The sequence below is a fragment of the Dermacentor andersoni genome, chromosome 2, assembly GCF_023375885.2.
Source record: "Dermacentor andersoni chromosome 2, qqDerAnde1_hic_scaffold, whole genome shotgun sequence".
Classification (NCBI taxonomy): Eukaryota; Metazoa; Arthropoda; class Arachnida; order Ixodida; family Ixodidae; genus Dermacentor; species Dermacentor andersoni.
The window spans coordinates 124807734-124824502 of NC_092815.1; the positions used below are offsets into that span (position 1 = coordinate 124807734).

A 16769-nucleotide genomic window follows, 5' to 3' on the forward strand; every position below is an offset into this window, starting at 1 on the left:
CTGCGAGGACAAGAAAGACAGAAAGCTTACAAACCATGGAAAACATGACAGTTTGCATGTCGGGGAATATTGCGCCCTAGCTAATCCATGCTGTGCCTCCCAAGGTCACCTTCACACGCATGCACGCACGCCGCATGCAAGTGAGTTCATTTGTGAGGCCCAGCAGACGTCGTCTGCTTAGGAATATTGCTGGCAGCTTGATTCATGGTCAGTGCAGCATGGAATTTGAGCAGTACTAAGCGATTACTGTTGCTAAAATATCTGTTACTTGTTTTTTGACATTACTGATTGAAATCTGGAAAAGTTAGCAAGATATGGGACGATATCGCAATTTTTATGTATCACGGCCAGGAATGAGCATGTAAAGAATGGAAAGGCGCCTGCTGCATCATCTGTCGTGCGGCGACAAAAGCAGTTTTTGGAAGGAAATTTTCTGTTTTACTTTGATAGTGCCAATCTCTTTTTCCATGTCAGACAAGAGTAGAATATGCAGCATGCTCACTGTCACAGTTCACGCAATGGAGTACACCGTTACAGTTACCTGGGGGATGATAGTAGTCACCACACTTAGAAGAGGTTTGTTGTCCCCAGCAGCTTTGCAAACCACTGCCGTACCATCGACATTTGAAGCGTCTGCGTGGGTTTCGGATGTACAGTGCTCACGGAATGAAACGCGGCATTTTAGGGCTAAGTAATGCGCATACTTTCGTTTCAACCGGCTGCAGTTCATGTCACATTGACGTAATTCTGGCGCGTACACTTACATCGGAGTGCTCATCACCTTTGGTGATCAAATTTCTAGCGACATGACATGGTGCTCTCGCGTACTTTGCACATATGTTGGGTTCTACTAAATGCTCCGTGCCGCATTTCATTCCGTGAGCACTGTACACCTTTACTCCTATCTTTACATACCCAGCCTCGATTATCTAGGGCAGTTCACTTGAACCAAAAGTAATTATCAGATATTTTGTTGGAATTTCTTTGTTCTCCTGTTTAGTCTCTGCACCTGCATGACGTTCTGGTCCTTCAAGCCCTCTAGGAGCTCTTGTTCACTCAAGTTCAAAAGGTCATCATCTGATATCACTCCTTTGCATGTATTCAGTGACTGATGTGGTGTCACCGTGATTTGAGCATCACCAAATGTCACAAGATTTGAAATCTTTCCATGCTGGAGTTTGTTGCATACTTCAAGCAGATCAGTACTAGCCATTTTTGTCGCTTTGTACCCAGTACCCAGTGTGTCCGTAAGGCATTTTAGCAACACTGAACAGTGTCATGGTTCTGACAGACTTTCCAGGGTTCTCAGTATATATGACATGGTATCGTGGGAAGTTTTCTTTGCACTGGACAAAAAAATTTGAAAGCTTCTTCAGTGCATCCACTTTTGCTGCATCGTCACTTTGCATGTGAATAACATTGAATTACAAACATTAATATGCAAGTATGCAACCAGTGTGGTCACACAAAATTTCTGGGCCAGCCAAGCCAAGCCATTGGCCAAAACGTGCATGCACATCCAGGATATGGCATTGTGAAGTTGCTCTATGGGAATTTGACAGAATAATATTTTGAGCTACAATTGAACTAACATGCATTCTCTTTGCTGTAAGCAATATTTTTTTTTAATCTTGCATTTTCTGTTCCTTTATAAGCAGTGTACTCAACGAAATAAAGCATGGACAGCCAAAGTTTGTATGCACTTTGTTGAATTTTATAATTTGTTATATCCATGTTCTTTACACTAGGTTTAACTGTAGTAACTGCGTCAAGCTGGCTGGGTGTTTTAACAATGTTTTCTCACCGAGGGCAGCCACAGAGTAGCTCCTCTCCTTTAGGAGGTCAAAGACATATTTTGAGTAGGCAGCAGGCTTCTCGGTCTTCTTCTGCCTACGAGGTGCGGTCCACGACTCTTTGGTCTGTTCATAATGCACTTGAGACGGTTCTGCCAGGCAGTCCCAGTGTGCCTCGATACGCTCATGGAAGATCTGAATTCGGTGGTCCCGGGTAAGTGTTGCGAGGAGGCATCTAGGAGAAGAGAAACCAGTGTAGCAGAGTTAATGCACTGCTAGTCAATTGAGGATTCAACAATAGATAAGAAGCACAAGCCTCATGCAGGGGGCAAAGCTGATTCAATCTGGTATACTTCCGTCAGAGAAAGCCAAGTAATTATGCTATACATCCAATGAGGTACTGCATATTTCAACCAAGTCCCTGCCGATGGAAAAAAAAAGGGGTGATAACAAAGGCTTGGCATTGATTTAAACCCGATTAATCAGAACCTTTTAGCTTACTAATTAAATTCACAAATATTTGTTTACATGGAACAAATATTACAAATTGGTTGTTCGGGTACTATAGTCACAGAATTCAATGCAACCGGGAAATTTTACACTAATACACGCAATAAGCGCAGTTACTCGAAAGTGAGAGATCGCGTTACTATGCATCTGGTCGCTAAAGGTGGCATGAATACTGGTCTAAGCACAGAGCCAACACTACGCTCATGTAACATGAACTGGAGATGGCAGAAACGAAAGCATGCATATTTGTTAGGCCTAAACTGACATTTCGTTCTGTGAGAATAGCAAACAAGTTTATGTACATTAAAGAAAGAAGTAACCATGCAACAAACCTTGAGTTGCGTTTAATAGCACATTGACATATAAGGTGTATCGAACTCGCTCAAACGCAACCATAATTTCAGCTGCGGAGACACACGTTTTTAAACATTTTACAATAGCATCACAAGGCATGCAAGACTTCTCAGCAGCATGTCACTCGCCCTTTCACTAATGCCAGTGCTTTAAGCAAGTGACGCACAGACAATTTTCCCTTTGCCAGCTCAAAGTGTGGCATGCATGTGTGGAATTTGTCATGAAAGTATCACTGGCGCCATCTTGGTAGGAACATTGAAGCTCAACCAGCCATTCCCTTCCTTGCTTTTGAGCAAAAGAAGCATCCCTCATGTGCCCTCAAAGGATTAATCACGATTAGGAAAGTCGCAGTTTTGCCCGACAGGCAAATAATTGATTGTGACAACAAACTATTAGACAGCTATACGAAGTAAGGGTAGTAGTTTTATAAGCTGCATAAACCATTGTAAACATCTGCTTCTGAACTAAATGAATAACCATGTTGTCATGCGCACACAGGCACACATGAACACATCTCACTCGATGACAGCAGACACTCGCTGTCAGAATTCTCGCTGGCATGATGAAGAGTGGTGGCAGGGGCAAACGAATTCCCCTTCGTGCTGCCTCTCGCTTCACTGCAAACTAAGCACGCGAGAACACAGCATATGTGAAGTCATTACTTATCTTGGGCCAATCAACCTCCGAGCCCACCACAGATTACCACCAAGAAAGGAGACTGGGCGCATGCAGCCGCTCCCTGCCGCCGCAGCCAGAGCCAAAGAGGAGAAATGTGCACAAACCTGTCCCACCCCCCTCTTCCTCCTAGAGCACAAACATCTCCCCACTGGTGGTGGTGAACACCCTCCCTGCCTTCCTCCATTTTGTGTGCGAGAAGATGCCGCCACATCAAGCCACAATCCTTCTCGACTCAACCTCGCATGTTTTCCCTTCCACCTACAGCATACAATGCGCTGTCATGGTGTTATTGCACATGGACATCATACGGAATGGCGATGCCAATGATGGAACTTTGCCGTGAGCGTACACATAGTTCCTATCGCAATAAACAATTAACCACACTCCAAGCATTAATTGATTACTGGAAAGTTAATATATTCATTCGACCTTACGTTACTCCTACAGTGCACTGACTTTTTTTACTTATTGATGTATTTGAAGTGGGACTTTCATACTTGTATAAATAGATTAGAAGTACTGTTCCACTGTTTGCTTAAATACGAGGGACACTCAGAAAGTAAGTTCTGTCATTTTTTGAAGAAGATGGTACACCAGGTGAAACAAACAATCGCCATGAGAATCCATGCCCATTGCTGGTTCAACAACAGGAGTATCAATGGAGGAAGAATGACTCATGTGCAGAGCACCGAAGAAGAGAGTGTAGCAGCAGATCAGCATGCCTGAGGTTATTTGAGTACAAATAACAATGACAGATAGACATGTGCTGACAACGGGGTCACCAATGGAAGTGCGTGCTGTTATCCGGTATGAATAGGCATGTGGGACTAGCGTGTCCATCATCCATGAATGGTTACAGATCGTGCATGGTGAAAAGGTCACGCCTCAGGCCTTGCATCGCAGAACACCGAGTTTTACCAGAGTGGTTTCTTCAAACTGACTGCACGCTACAACAAATGTCGCAATGTCAGTGGCGACTATGTGGACAAATAGTGCAAGGTGTATAGTTCATGATGCCGTACTTTTTTTGGCAATAAAGCTTTCGTGTGAAAATAAATGACAAAACTTACTTTCGGAACGTCTCTCGTATGTTTATAATCTATGTTTAGTTATGTATAGGTTGCATATATCTTTACTACATACTACATACATCTGAGTGTATGAGTTCTGTAATGGTCATAACTGCAGTGTTTTATTGTGATAGCAATTATATGGACATTCCAGGTGCATTTCTGCTATTGTTGTTGCCATGATGTTCAGTATAAAGTCGAAGCATGATAACATTGTCACCACACATCACATGCTGTGTGTGCGAGGGTCACCCAACAATCACAGCTCAATCTCCTGTGCACAAGGGACAAAAGTGGGGAGGCAGCGTGCCATCTTCCATCATGCACGAGGCATCGGAGGGACAGCAAAAGACAAAGGAAGTAGTGGAACAAGATGCAATTGTCTCCTTAAATCTGTAGGACGCGACAGTGCTTAAAGGGACACTAAAGGCAAATACTAAGCTGACATGGACAATTAAAATACCATTCCAGAAGCCTCGCAGCACTTCTTTCATGCCAAGAAAACATTTAGTTTACGAAAAAATTGCACTGAAGGGTCTGCATACCTTAAGTACAATTCAAATCGCCCGTCCCCAAGCGGGGAGTGGTGACGCTGCACAGGTCATTACCACCCTTCACTGTTACCAGTGAGTAAAACGACGGATAGTGCAACTGTTTTCTGCGTGACACGCAAATGTGTGGCCATGGAGAAACCGAGCCAAGACAGAGCATTGGATTTGCCACTGCAGCTGCTTTTGGTCAACTGGAGTGGACTGTTTGGGAATCCCACAACCTCACATGGATGCAGCAGTCTCTGCTACTCACAGTCTGCGTGTGTTTCACGAGCCAGAAAAAACCAGCGAAGCACTATGCGATAATGAAACTTCTCAAACGCAAAAGTTTCGGTGGCGCAATGTGGAGAAAACGAAACCCTTCTACTGCTCACATTGTTGTCAATGAGTGCCTTTTCCAAAAAATCAAATAGAACACGACAAGTAGCATTTTCTTTCTATTACGAGTGGTCTAGTACTAGCGATGGAATTATAATGAGGACTGCCCCCATTATCGGGCTAGTACTTGAATGTCCCAGGGGAGTCTCTAATCGTGTCTGGCATTTTCCTCAATTTCTCTATTACTAAAGCTCTCTTTGAGATAATACTGACACCTCAGACATTTTCTAGCCCTTTAGCTTGACTTCGATTCGCCTTTACTGCTCTTTTAGCCCCCTTCCATGTTTGTGTGTTGTTTTTTAAAGCCTAGAAGACGTATACATCCTAAAGTAGCACAAATGCAATCAACATGAAAAAAATTGCAGCTGCAACTTCTTTCACTATCTACAGAAATACTGACTATACATTGCCAGTAAGAATGCCATGTTGCTTGAAAGCATCACCATCATAGTTATGACACCAGGACAATGCCTCTCGCAGTGACCTCCAGCTGCCTCAGTTTGGCGCCAGTCAAATCCATCCGATGGCTGCAAATTTTCTGATCTACCGCACCACTTCCACCCTCGACATTGCATACATGCTACATACTACACACAACACATTTCCTGATGCAAAAAGTTAAATCGACTAAGCATATAAAGATAAGCTGCAAAGCAGCAAGTGATTCATTAACACCAAGCATACACAACTGCTTACTGCCAACTCAATTTCAGTCACCATTAATTAGGAAAAGGCCGAACAAAGCATGCACCTTTTTTCTGTCAACAAATGGCAAGGTCAGTCTATTTTTTTTCTGTATACAAGCAAGTCATATGTGCACAGGGTCATCTGCTCAAGATTGTCTACATGCCTATTAAGCTTTGAATGTTATTGCAGTCAAGTGCGCAACTCTGACCACTGAAAATGGAAGCGAATGTATGGGCACTATAACATGCATTTGATAAGCATCCTAGAAAAAGGCACTTAGCAGAACAAGCTCAGGCAATACGCATGTCATTTTGATAGCACTTCCAAGCGTTGGACAAAAGCCTGCAGTAAACTGAATATCTGAAGCCTGCTTGCCGGTTCTTGCCACCCAAATGCATTGGAGACCACAGTGCCCTATGGTATGTCTTGTGCAGGACTGCATTGGCGCTGTCAGGTGAAAGCGTGATGTCCAGCATCAGTGAGTGCCGATCATCTGCACACATACATGCGGAAAGTCTTTAATGTGGCCAAGCATGTCGCATAGAAATGCTTCATAAGTGCTAATGTACAGTCATTATCAAGCTTAACCCAAACAATGAAGACACATTAAGTGGCTTAGCTTTAACAAGCACCGACTGTAAAAAGCAAATGTTGAATGCTTCGGGAGAAATAAGCATTAAAGGGGCCTTGAAACACTTTCTAACTAATCATAGAATAGCGTCACTAATAAAGGATGTCATCTCGCAAATCTTATGGCATAAGAAGTTTTCGAATTCTTCAAGTATAAGTGTAGTTATTGCATCAATAGGCAGATTTCTCTCTCTTTTCCTCCACACTAGCATGCTGGAAGCTGCACAGGAGAGAAGCCAAGGGGGCAATGCCCTGCCTAAACGTGCAGTGTCTCGGTGGTGAAAGGGCTCATCGCAGCACCCTGTGGTGGCTGCGATAGACTACGCTGCACAGCACACCAATGCTATCTCAGAGGTCACACGCACCAGATGCAGCTATATGCAACTGTCGTGCATAGCCTTGTACTGCAAAGATTAATTGTACTATAATTGCTATACAATTATAGCAATTATGGTACACTACATCTCCAGGCTTAGAGTGGCGCCTGACACTGACAAAAACGCCGAGAGCAAGTGGGGCTATACTAATCCAGGTACTACCAAATTAGGAAGACCCACTAAGCTTCAATAAGACACTCCCTCCCCAGAACAGGAATTGGCCTCCCTGGTGCAGTACTCGGACACTTGCTCCCAAATGACTCATTCAATTACCCAATGGCCATCAGTCCACAGCTGCCGAGCACCTGACCAAGGCGGTGGTCAGACCTGTAATGCAGCAGAGGGTGCTAAGAATCTCTAGAACCAGACAGGCCGCCAATGGAAACTGGCCCTTGCAACCCGGACCCTCTCGAGTGATGCTAGCCTAGCAGGACTCTTTGAGGAACTGTCAGGCATTGTTTGGGATATCATCGGCCTTAGTCAGGTTAGAAGAACTAGTGAAGCTTATACAGTGCTGACAAATGGCCATGTTCTCTGCTATAGAGGACTACCAGATAAGAAGCAGTTAGGAGTAGGATTCCTAATCCATAAGGACATAGCAGGCAACGCTGACGAATTCTACAGCATTAACGAAAGGGTAGCAGTAGTTGTAATAAAGCTGAATAGGAAGTATAGAATAAAGGTAGTACAAACCTATGCTCCAATCTCCAGTCACAATGATGAAGAAATAAAAGTTTTATAAAAATGTCGAATTAGCAATGCGAAAAGTGCAAACTCAGTATACTGTAGTCATGGGTGACTTTAATGCAAAAGTGGAAAAAAGCAGGCTGGTGAACAAGCAATTGGCAACTACGGCATGGATTCTAGGAACACCTGAGGAGAGATGTTGGAAGAGTTTGCGGAAAGGAATAAGCTGCGAATAATGAACACCTTCTTCAGGAAGCGTTGGAACAAAAAGTGGACCTGGAAAAGCCCTAATGGTGAAACAAGAAATGAAATTGATTTCATACTTTCTGCCGATCCCAGCATAGTGCAGGATGTAGAAGTGTTAGGTAGGGTAAAGTGCAGTTATCATAGGTTAGTTAGGTCTAGGATTCACCTCAATATGAAGAGAGAAAAAGTAAAATTGGTCAAAAAGAAACACGCCAACCTAGATGCAGTAAGGGTAAAAGCAGACCAATTCACGTTGACACTTGCAAACAAGTATGCAACCTTAGAACAGAGATGAAGATGACATAGAGGCAATCAATGAAAACGTAACTCAGCTGGCTTCAGAAGCAGCAATTGAAAAGGGAGGTAAGGCACGAAGGCAAACAGTAGGTAAGCTCTCCCAAGTAACAAAGGACCTAATAAAGAAAGAACAAAGAATGAAAGTGTCTAACTCAAGAGATAAGATAGAATTCGTGGAGCTACCACAACTAATCAACAAGGACAAAATAAGAGATAATCGAAAATACAATGTGAGAAAGACTGAGGAAGCAGTAAAAAATGGACGCAGCCTGAAAACAGTGAGAAGGAAACTTGGCATAGGACAAACGAAGATGTATGCACTGAAAGATGGACAGGGTAATATCATCAGCAATCTCGAAGGTATAGTAAAAGCAGCAGAAGAATTCTATAGTGACCTGTACAGTACCCAAAGCAGCCACGATACCTCCATTCAAAAGAGTAATGAACAAATTACAGAAGCTCCTTCTATAACAAGCGATGAAGTTAAAAGAGCCTTGCAAGACATGAAACGGGGAAAGAGCGGCAGGACAAGATGAAGAAACAGTCAATTTAATCAAAGGTGGAGGAGACATAATGCTTGGAAAACTGGCGGTTTTCTATACAAAGTGTCTATTGACTGCAAGGGTCCTAGAAAAATGGAAGAATGCAAACATTATACTAACCCACAAGAAGGGAGACGTTAAACAATTGAAAAATTATAGGCCCATTTGCTTACTTCCAATATTATATAAAATATTCACCAAGGTAATTTTAAATAGAATAAGAGCAACACTTGAGTTCAGTCAACTAAGAGAACAGGCTGGCTTCAGGAAAGGATATCCTACAATTAATCACATCCATGTCATCAATCAGGTAATCAAGAAATCGGCAGAGTACAATCAGCCTCTCTATATGGCTTTCATAGATTACGAAAAGGCATTTGATTCAGTCGATATACCAGCAGTGACAGAGGCATTACGTAATCAAGGAGTACAGGACGCTTACGTAAATATCTTGGGAAGTATCTACAATGATTCCACAGCTACCTTAATTCTCCACAAGAAAAGTAGGAAGATACCTATAAAGAAAGGGGTCAGACAAGGACACACGATCTCTACAATGCTACTCACTGTGTGCTTCAAAGGAGTACTCAGGCTATTAAACTGGGAAGGCTTAGGAGGATCAACGGCGAATATTTCAGCAACCTTCGATTTGCACACGATATTGTCCTGTTCAGCAACATTGGGGACGAGTTGCAACAAATGACTGAGGACCTTAAAAGAGAGAGTATATAGGTGGGGTTAAAGATTATTACGCAGAAAACAAAGATAACGATCAATAGCCATGCAAGGGAACAAGAGTTCAGGATCGCCATTCAGCCTCTAGAGTCTCGTCTGTGAAGGAGTATGTTTGCCTAGGTCAATTGCTCACAGGGGACCCTGATCATGAGAAGGAAATTTACAAAAGAACAAAAATGGGTTGGAGCACATTCGGCAGACATTGTCAGATACTGACCGGAAGCTTACCATCATCATTAAAAAGAAAGGTGTACAATTAATGCATTCTACCGGTGGTGACATATGGGGAAGAAACTTGGAGACTGACAAAGAAGCTTGAAAACAAGTTAAGGACCACACAAAGAGCGATGAAACGAAGAATGTTAGGCATAACATTAAGAGACAGGAAGAGACCGGTGTGAATCAGAAAGCAAACAGGGATAGTCGATACTCTAATTGACATTAAGAGAAAGAAATGGAGCTGGGCAGGTCATGTAATGCGTAGGTTAGATAATCGGCGGACCATTATAGTTACAGAATGGGTGCCAAGAGAAGGGAAGCGTAGTCAAGGACGGCAGAAGACTACGTGGGGTGATGAAATTAGGAAATTCGCAGGTGCTAGTTGGAATCGGTTGGCGCAGGCCAGGGGTAATTGGAGATTGCAGGGAGAGACCTTCGTCCTGCAGTGGACATAAAATAGGCTGATGATGACGATGACGATATAGTGCTGATAATGTTCTTGCAATCACGAAATCAGTCAGTAGTTGTTGGTAGGTCCAACTGCTTGTGACAACAGTGCTGAAGTGATAGCAAGAGATTTTTCTCTGTTTTCAACATGAGATTGTGAATGCCCTGCTGCATGTAATGCAATAATATTTGGCTCATGTGTTCACAGGAGCCCTCTTGTACAGACCGACATTTTCTTACTATGTTCAAGAAGTGTTTCAGGGCCCCTTTAAGTTAGCACCATTCAAGGTACCGTATCTAGATATCTCCAGAACCTTCACAAATTAGAACATAATAACTGCTGCGATTTAATCCGATGCATGTCATCCACATGAAATGCCTTTGATTACAGTCAACTTGACTTTAAAGTCATCATTGACCCCTCATGAATTGAATTTTTCCCAAGAAGAAATAGTTGTGCTTAAGCTTGTGTAGTAGAAATGTCATAAAAATGCTTTCAGACCATTTCCGGTCCAAGGATGAAACTACGCAGTCTCTTTTATGCAAATACAACCTCGCTTTGTCTTTCCACGTCAGACTTGAAAAATGAAATGGCTCAACTTTTCTTCTGGTCACACACATTGCCACATAAATATGCTGAAAGTTTGTAAAACATCTAGTAAGGCAGACATTAAGTAGAAATTTTAGAGGGTCTCTAGCATATCTGGTCATTCATTTAAATGCACAGTCCTTGTCAAAAGTTTCCTGACCATGGAATCTGAAAAGCTGAATATTTTCACAGCCTGGGCAAGCTGCCCGGCATGTGCATTTCCAGCCTGTACTAGTATACGTGAACAACATAGCCAGTGTAGTTTTACTTATTGCATTCATACACTGCCTGAAAATTCACCGTTTTCTGTGGTCCTGTAATCTACAAATATTTCTTTGCAATACATTAGGCTCCTCAAAAGAAGCATAGAGTAAAGGCACATTAAAAATTACAATAAAGGGATTTCTCCACAAGTTTGTCACTTTCACATATTTTTCTCACTTTCAAGTCTTCACTACGTCTACCAAGTGCCCTCTCACAGTAATATTTAGATGTCATATAACTACTGCAGAAGTATAATCTGTGGATACTGCTTGCTATTCCAATGTTCGTATAACCCAATCTCTACAAGACGTAGGGCATGCCCTGGCAGGCCCTACGGAACTACCTCTGGTTAACCTCCCTGCCTTTCTCTGCATTATTTTCTCTCTCTCTGGCAGGCACTTAATGCAATTTTCAAACTGCTTCAAAATGCTTCAGGTACTGCAAGGAGGCCACCAACCGATATTAGAAAACAACCTATATATATTGTCGCGAAGCACTTTGAGCAGTAAGCATTCGCGTCTAGAACGATGGAGCAGAGAGAGGTAGTGTAGCCGATCGAGCACCGAAAACAAGGTTTCTCTCCCTCCTCGTCGTTGTCTCTCTTATAGGCACAGCCCCACTGCCCCTTATTTTACAGCACAATATATTTAACCCAGACATTCCGAGTCAGGCAGGAAAAAATTACTTCAGTGTATCTGCTGTGCCTAGAATGGGATCATACTAATACTATGTCTGGGCTTGACCCTGTAATGCCCAGTATTTTTATGTCAGTACTGCTTTTAAAAACCAATTGAAACAAAGGCTGTAAGCATGATACTTCCCTGCAGGTCATTATGCCTTTGGTCGAGTTGCTTATCACACCTCATCAGATAGATTTCTCGAGGCTTACTATGTGCACAAGATTTCGTTGCTCATTTCAATGGTCATTACCAGCTTGCCCAGTTTGCCACCGTAATGCAAAACCACATAGAACAGTGCTACACATTTTACAGGCATGTACCAACGTCTAGGTTCTCAAGATGGCTGTCATAGGGTGTTGTGGCGATATCAAATGGTTTGTCTGGATTCGGTATCCGAGCCTTGTTGAACTGGAGAGGGTATCCACTCTCACTAGGAGAACAAGGTGAACCCTGAAAAGAGACAGAAATACACAACCGGGAATAGTATGCTGTAGAAAACGAAACAAGTAGAAAAAATACAAGCGCACCATGAACATGGCCACGAATCTGTCATGTGTGTCAAAACAAGTAAAGTCGTATGTTAAGCACAGGCCAAAGGAATCGATACACGCGAAGTACGCTTTGCAAATGCCAAACGGTTAAAATTAAATTGAAGTCCGGGATTTTACATGTCAAAGTCACGATATGATTATCGGGCACGCCGCACTGGGAGACTCCGGATCAATTTTGACCAACAGAAGTTCTTTAACGTGCACCCGAGTCTAGTTCATTCGCTCGTTCTTTCGTTTGTTCCAGCTATTCGTTTACATTGACGACCATCGTCGATGGTTTTTGCACAATTCTTTTTTTGAAACACCTGCAGATGGCTCGTTCCGCCTTCCGCTTTTACTATCGATAATCTCGTCGCGGGATGGTAAGCCGTAAAAGCGGGCTTGACGCGACCCGTGGACATGTGTAGTAAAACCATAGTAAAACGTTCAGTATGCTCGTCGTGGCTTTCTCCACGTCACACGTTCCGTACGAATTAAATGTCCCGGCCATAATATCCGGAACAAAAGGGCACTTTGCTTCTGAAGACTTGTACACTAATTTAATTTGCTTTAACTCACCAGAACGCGTATCGCTTCATTGGTTATAACGCACAACTTGTTATGAGATGACCAACTGACAGCCGAAAAGCAGTTTGCGGCGCCCGCAAAATTGGTCACATACGCGGGCTCGAATATATTCATTGTAAATTCCCTGGATGCAGCTTTGTTGAGCTGATTAAATCTTCAGGTTATCAAAAGACAACACCGTCAAAGCTACTGCACGGCATCTCTCACATGTGCGACAGAGCAAACTTCCCCGCAATTTTTTCGTGCTGATAAAGCGCTACAAAATCGCGTTTGCAGTTTCGTATATAATGTTTGCTTTACAACTGTTTTTCTAAGCCTTAATATAATTAACAAATAATGTTTCTACAATAGTTCTGTATTTAAATATTATGGTATATCTAGTTTCTTTATGCAAAAATATTGCGGGTGTAGTGGGAGACGCATTGTCGTATCAGTAAAAAACATGGCCGCTGCCTTGTACCCTCCGTTGCTGGGGAAGATGCTCCACAAAATGACCTGTCCCACGTAGACTATACTCCATTTTCTTGTGCCATTCTGTGTGTTTCTGTGTGTGACAGTTGTCCAGCATGGAGGAAGAACGACTGAAAAAGCTGCGGGCTGGCCAGGAGATGGTAAGCGGTCGTTGCATCGTTCAAACCGACGCGTTCTAAAATAACCTGCCGCGCATATGTGGCTGTGTTGCAAGAGCTTTCCTCGTTTCTCCCGCGCAAGAAAAGAAATATATTTAATGCCGCTCAAAAAGTACGGTGAAAATGCTGACGCATACACATCGAAAGCCTTTGCAGATGCCTGACGAGTCGATCTTATTCTTGCGGTTCGTGTTTATATGTCTTCCGCGATCGCCAACGGAGCACGCAGGGCCACATGTTGTGGCGACCATCAGATTGTCGGCTAGCTATTTTGGGCTGCCGTGTTAGCGTCTGTGCAAGAGTTCTTGCGCTTCTGTATGTTCGCGCGGAAAGCGATGACAGGGAGTAAACACCGTTTCTTCTAACGGACTCGGTTCTCACGCTCGGCTGCCACATCCGCATCGACGGAGTGAAGAGACTCCACTCGCACGTAGCGCTTCTGAAGCCGAGTCCCTCCCACTATATTTTGTTTTTGTTTTTTCTCGGAGACCGCTGAATAGAGTCCCTTGTGAGAGCACGTCTCACCAACGTGGCTTCCTCCCCCGCAATCTCTAAAGTTCCTCTCATGGTTCGTTTATCTGACCGCGCTCTCCGTTTCCCCGCTTTTCTTCGTTTTTTCGTGCCGACAGACCGAGTCGAGACTCTCGGGCGCGTGAGCGTTAGGTCGTTGCGCGTCTGTTGCGACCCCCCCGGCGGCGTCTTTCAAGCATAATTGCCGCGCACATCTTTTCGACGCATCTGTCTTGTTTCACTACACCGCGACAAGCCGAGGATTTTTTTTTTTTTCGAACGTCGCCTGTGCCTTGTCTTTCGTAGTACTTCCTACGAAGTCCATTCGCGATCGTGCGATATATCCTGACTGCAAGCAGGGGAAAGACACTTTTGGAAGCGTTTCAAGTATTTCTCGATCTTCCCGTTCCTTTAACGCGGAAGAAATACTAGTAATTATAGTAAGAATAATAAAGCGGGGGGCGCAGCGTACGCGAGCACCGACTATCCCTATCTATACACGTAGTAACGCGCACTTCTGTTTCTTCGTGTAGTGTTCCCTTTGACGCACGTATATTTGAAGCAGCGACCACCGAAAAAGGACTGAGTTTATGCGTGTACTGCATAACCCTTCCCCGTTATCGTCAAAGAGGAGCTCGAAAGCAACCGTGGCTCATCGTGCTGATGAGCCGCATGCATTCGTCGTCTGCGCCCGTCCCGCCTGTTGAGGACGGCAACACACTCGTGTTTAATAGAGTGGAAAAGATTGACGCCGCTGACAAATGATGTCCCGTCAAACAAAGGGTCGCTCGTCGGCCGATGCCATAATGCCGAGTTATGACGTGTCGTTTCTCAGCGTGAGCACAGCGCAGCCCCTTTACTCGGCCGCGTCCGCGCTCTGTGTCCTGCCTTGCTGCCGTGTGCTGCCGCCCACCGACACGAAGCGCGAATTTCGAACTCCGCGAGTCCGTGTAGAACGCTGTAATCGGCGATAACCAATAAGAACACAGGATCAAATACACCGCTCTGAAACAAAAGTTTGTGTAGAATCGCTCATTTACGGTACGTCATGACGGAGGTGAACTCCTTTCAAGGTCGGCGCACTGGCAGGGACCGTAGCAGTCAGCATCTCTCGGTAGGTGTGTTTTGGAGTGCGAAGGCACGAACGGGTAGGCGTAGTGCGGTTCTTTAGACAGAACTTGTACTTAATTCGTAGGTTGTCACCGAGCATAAGTGAAGTGAAAATCCGTATATTCATTGTCGTAGAATTTGATAGTAATTTGGTGCGTGGTTATTGGGCACACTGAAAATGTTCGGCTAGAACGACCTGAGGCCTTTTCGTTTTTCTGGATCGACTGTTTTCAGTGAATACTGATAAGAGTGAGCATTGGTTAGGATGCCTGTCCCTCCATTGAGATGTCACACTAGGCGCTACATGTAGAAGTATCCCTAAAAGGGATAACCTGAGAAAAGGGCCTTGAATAGGCAGAACAGTACTTTTGTGACAAGAAGTAGGTCAGTGTTTTCATGGCCAGAGGAAGTGCTGGTTGAGTCTTGTTACTTACCTGCTCAACTGCATTGTAATACTGCCAATGGAAACATATAAAAGTTACATTGAATACAAGATTCATAGATGAGAAAATAATTAACTTCAATCTGGTAATCAAATGAGGAAGCAACATCATACTTGGGTAGTCAGCCTACCACAGGGCCAGCAATTGGCAAGACAAGCCGAAATTGACAGCCTGAAGCAATGGCACGAACCAGTGCATTTTATCCTCAACCAAATGTGCTGTATGGAAACTTTTTTGGCCAAACACGTTGCTAATAGATTCCTTGAGCTGTGTTTATTTCTGAATTTTTTATATAGCCCAGACGTCATTCAGAAGTTTGTGCCACTACATTTGTGGTCAAATTCTGAAACTAGAACCTCCCCAAGTTTGCATTCCTTATTTTGGGAAGCTGCCTGACAGTGGTAAATCAATTTCTGCACACACCTGAAGTTTGTGGCGAAGTTTCCTGAGCCATTAAGTTATTTTCAGTGGCAAATCTTCTCCACCTGAGATTGCACATACTCAGTATGTATTGATGCGTGGCTGTGAAGCATATTAAGAAATTGGTAGAAGCTTAAGTCAGAAATTTTGTATTTGTCTTCGTAGGTGGCGTGATGTGCACAAGGAATTCTTGTTGACCTATAGAGCCTGGAAGCCACAGTACATGCTATTTCGTATAGATTTTTCTGGGGCCTAGACTGAACATTAACAAACAAGTCATGTTGTTATACAAAATTGGTAAAACAGTTCTAAGATATGATTGTAACCTTGGTCAAAGTGTTAAAATTGTCTAGTTTGGTAAATGAATCATTGCTGAGAAGATTTTGGGCCAGTCCGACGTGCATTTTTCAAAAACCATTGAAATTGACAAGCCTTGTTGGCCCCGTCTAACAACAGTTCACAGAATGGAGCCGATAGAGCTTGCAGGTTTCAGTGACTTTTAAAGGTGTGCATGTGACAGACATAAAATCTTGGCTTTCGACCTCCTTGGTATCACTTACTACCTCTGTGATGAACAGAAAGACTGCTGATGCAGTAGATTTATTTGATCTATGTACTTAGTTGACACCACACAAGCTATGTCTCTGCGACTAGCAGCATATTCAAGGTTCAGTGGTGTCACATTGTCCAGGTATGCTCGTTGCACAGAGCTTTGCTTGTGAAGCAAACAGTGAGACACCTTTAATTGATGCAGCACCTCATGAAAAGATATTAGCTTACCATGCTTGTCAGGCATAATTAATTT

The 16769-nt window shown here is 43.5% G+C and overlaps 2 protein-coding genes and 1 long non-coding RNA gene across 14 annotated transcripts in view; 1 reads left to right on the forward strand and 2 right to left on the reverse strand.

Moving 5' to 3' along the window:
• Nucleotides 1–13087, reverse strand: part of LOC126541180 (general transcription factor 3C polypeptide 4-like) — a 98165-nt gene extending 85078 nt beyond the window's left edge. For 4 of the 5 annotated variants that reach the window (XM_055076525.1, XM_055076526.1, XM_055076527.1 and 1 more), the window contains exons 1-4: nt 12844–13087; nt 12055–12184; nt 6397–6514; nt 1805–2028 (exon numbers count right to left, since the gene is read on the reverse strand). In XM_055076525.1, the coding sequence (XP_054932500.1) occupies nt 1805–2028; nt 6397–6514; nt 12055–12184; nt 12844–12966 (595 nt within the window). In that variant the 5' untranslated portion in view covers nt 12967–13087. Of the gene's footprint in view, nt 1–1804; nt 2029–6396; nt 6515–12054; nt 12185–12843 lie in introns of those variants that run through there. The other variant, XM_055076524.1, reaches the window with a different exon arrangement.
• The window catches only part of LOC129387528 (uncharacterized), a 179468-nt gene that overhangs the window by 108987 nt on the left and 53712 nt on the right, over nt 1–16769 (reverse strand). The window lies entirely within an intron of this gene.
• The window catches only part of LOC126541179 (uncharacterized), a 283735-nt gene continuing 280259 nt past the window's right edge, over nt 13294–16769 (forward strand). For all 8 annotated transcript variants that reach the window (XM_050187864.3, XM_072286532.1, XM_055076519.2 and 5 more), the window contains exon 1: nt 13294–13463. In XM_050187864.3, coding sequence (XP_050043821.3) covers nt 13419–13463 — 45 coding nt within the window. In that variant the 5' untranslated portion in view covers nt 13294–13418. The remainder of the gene's footprint in view (nt 13464–16769) is intronic.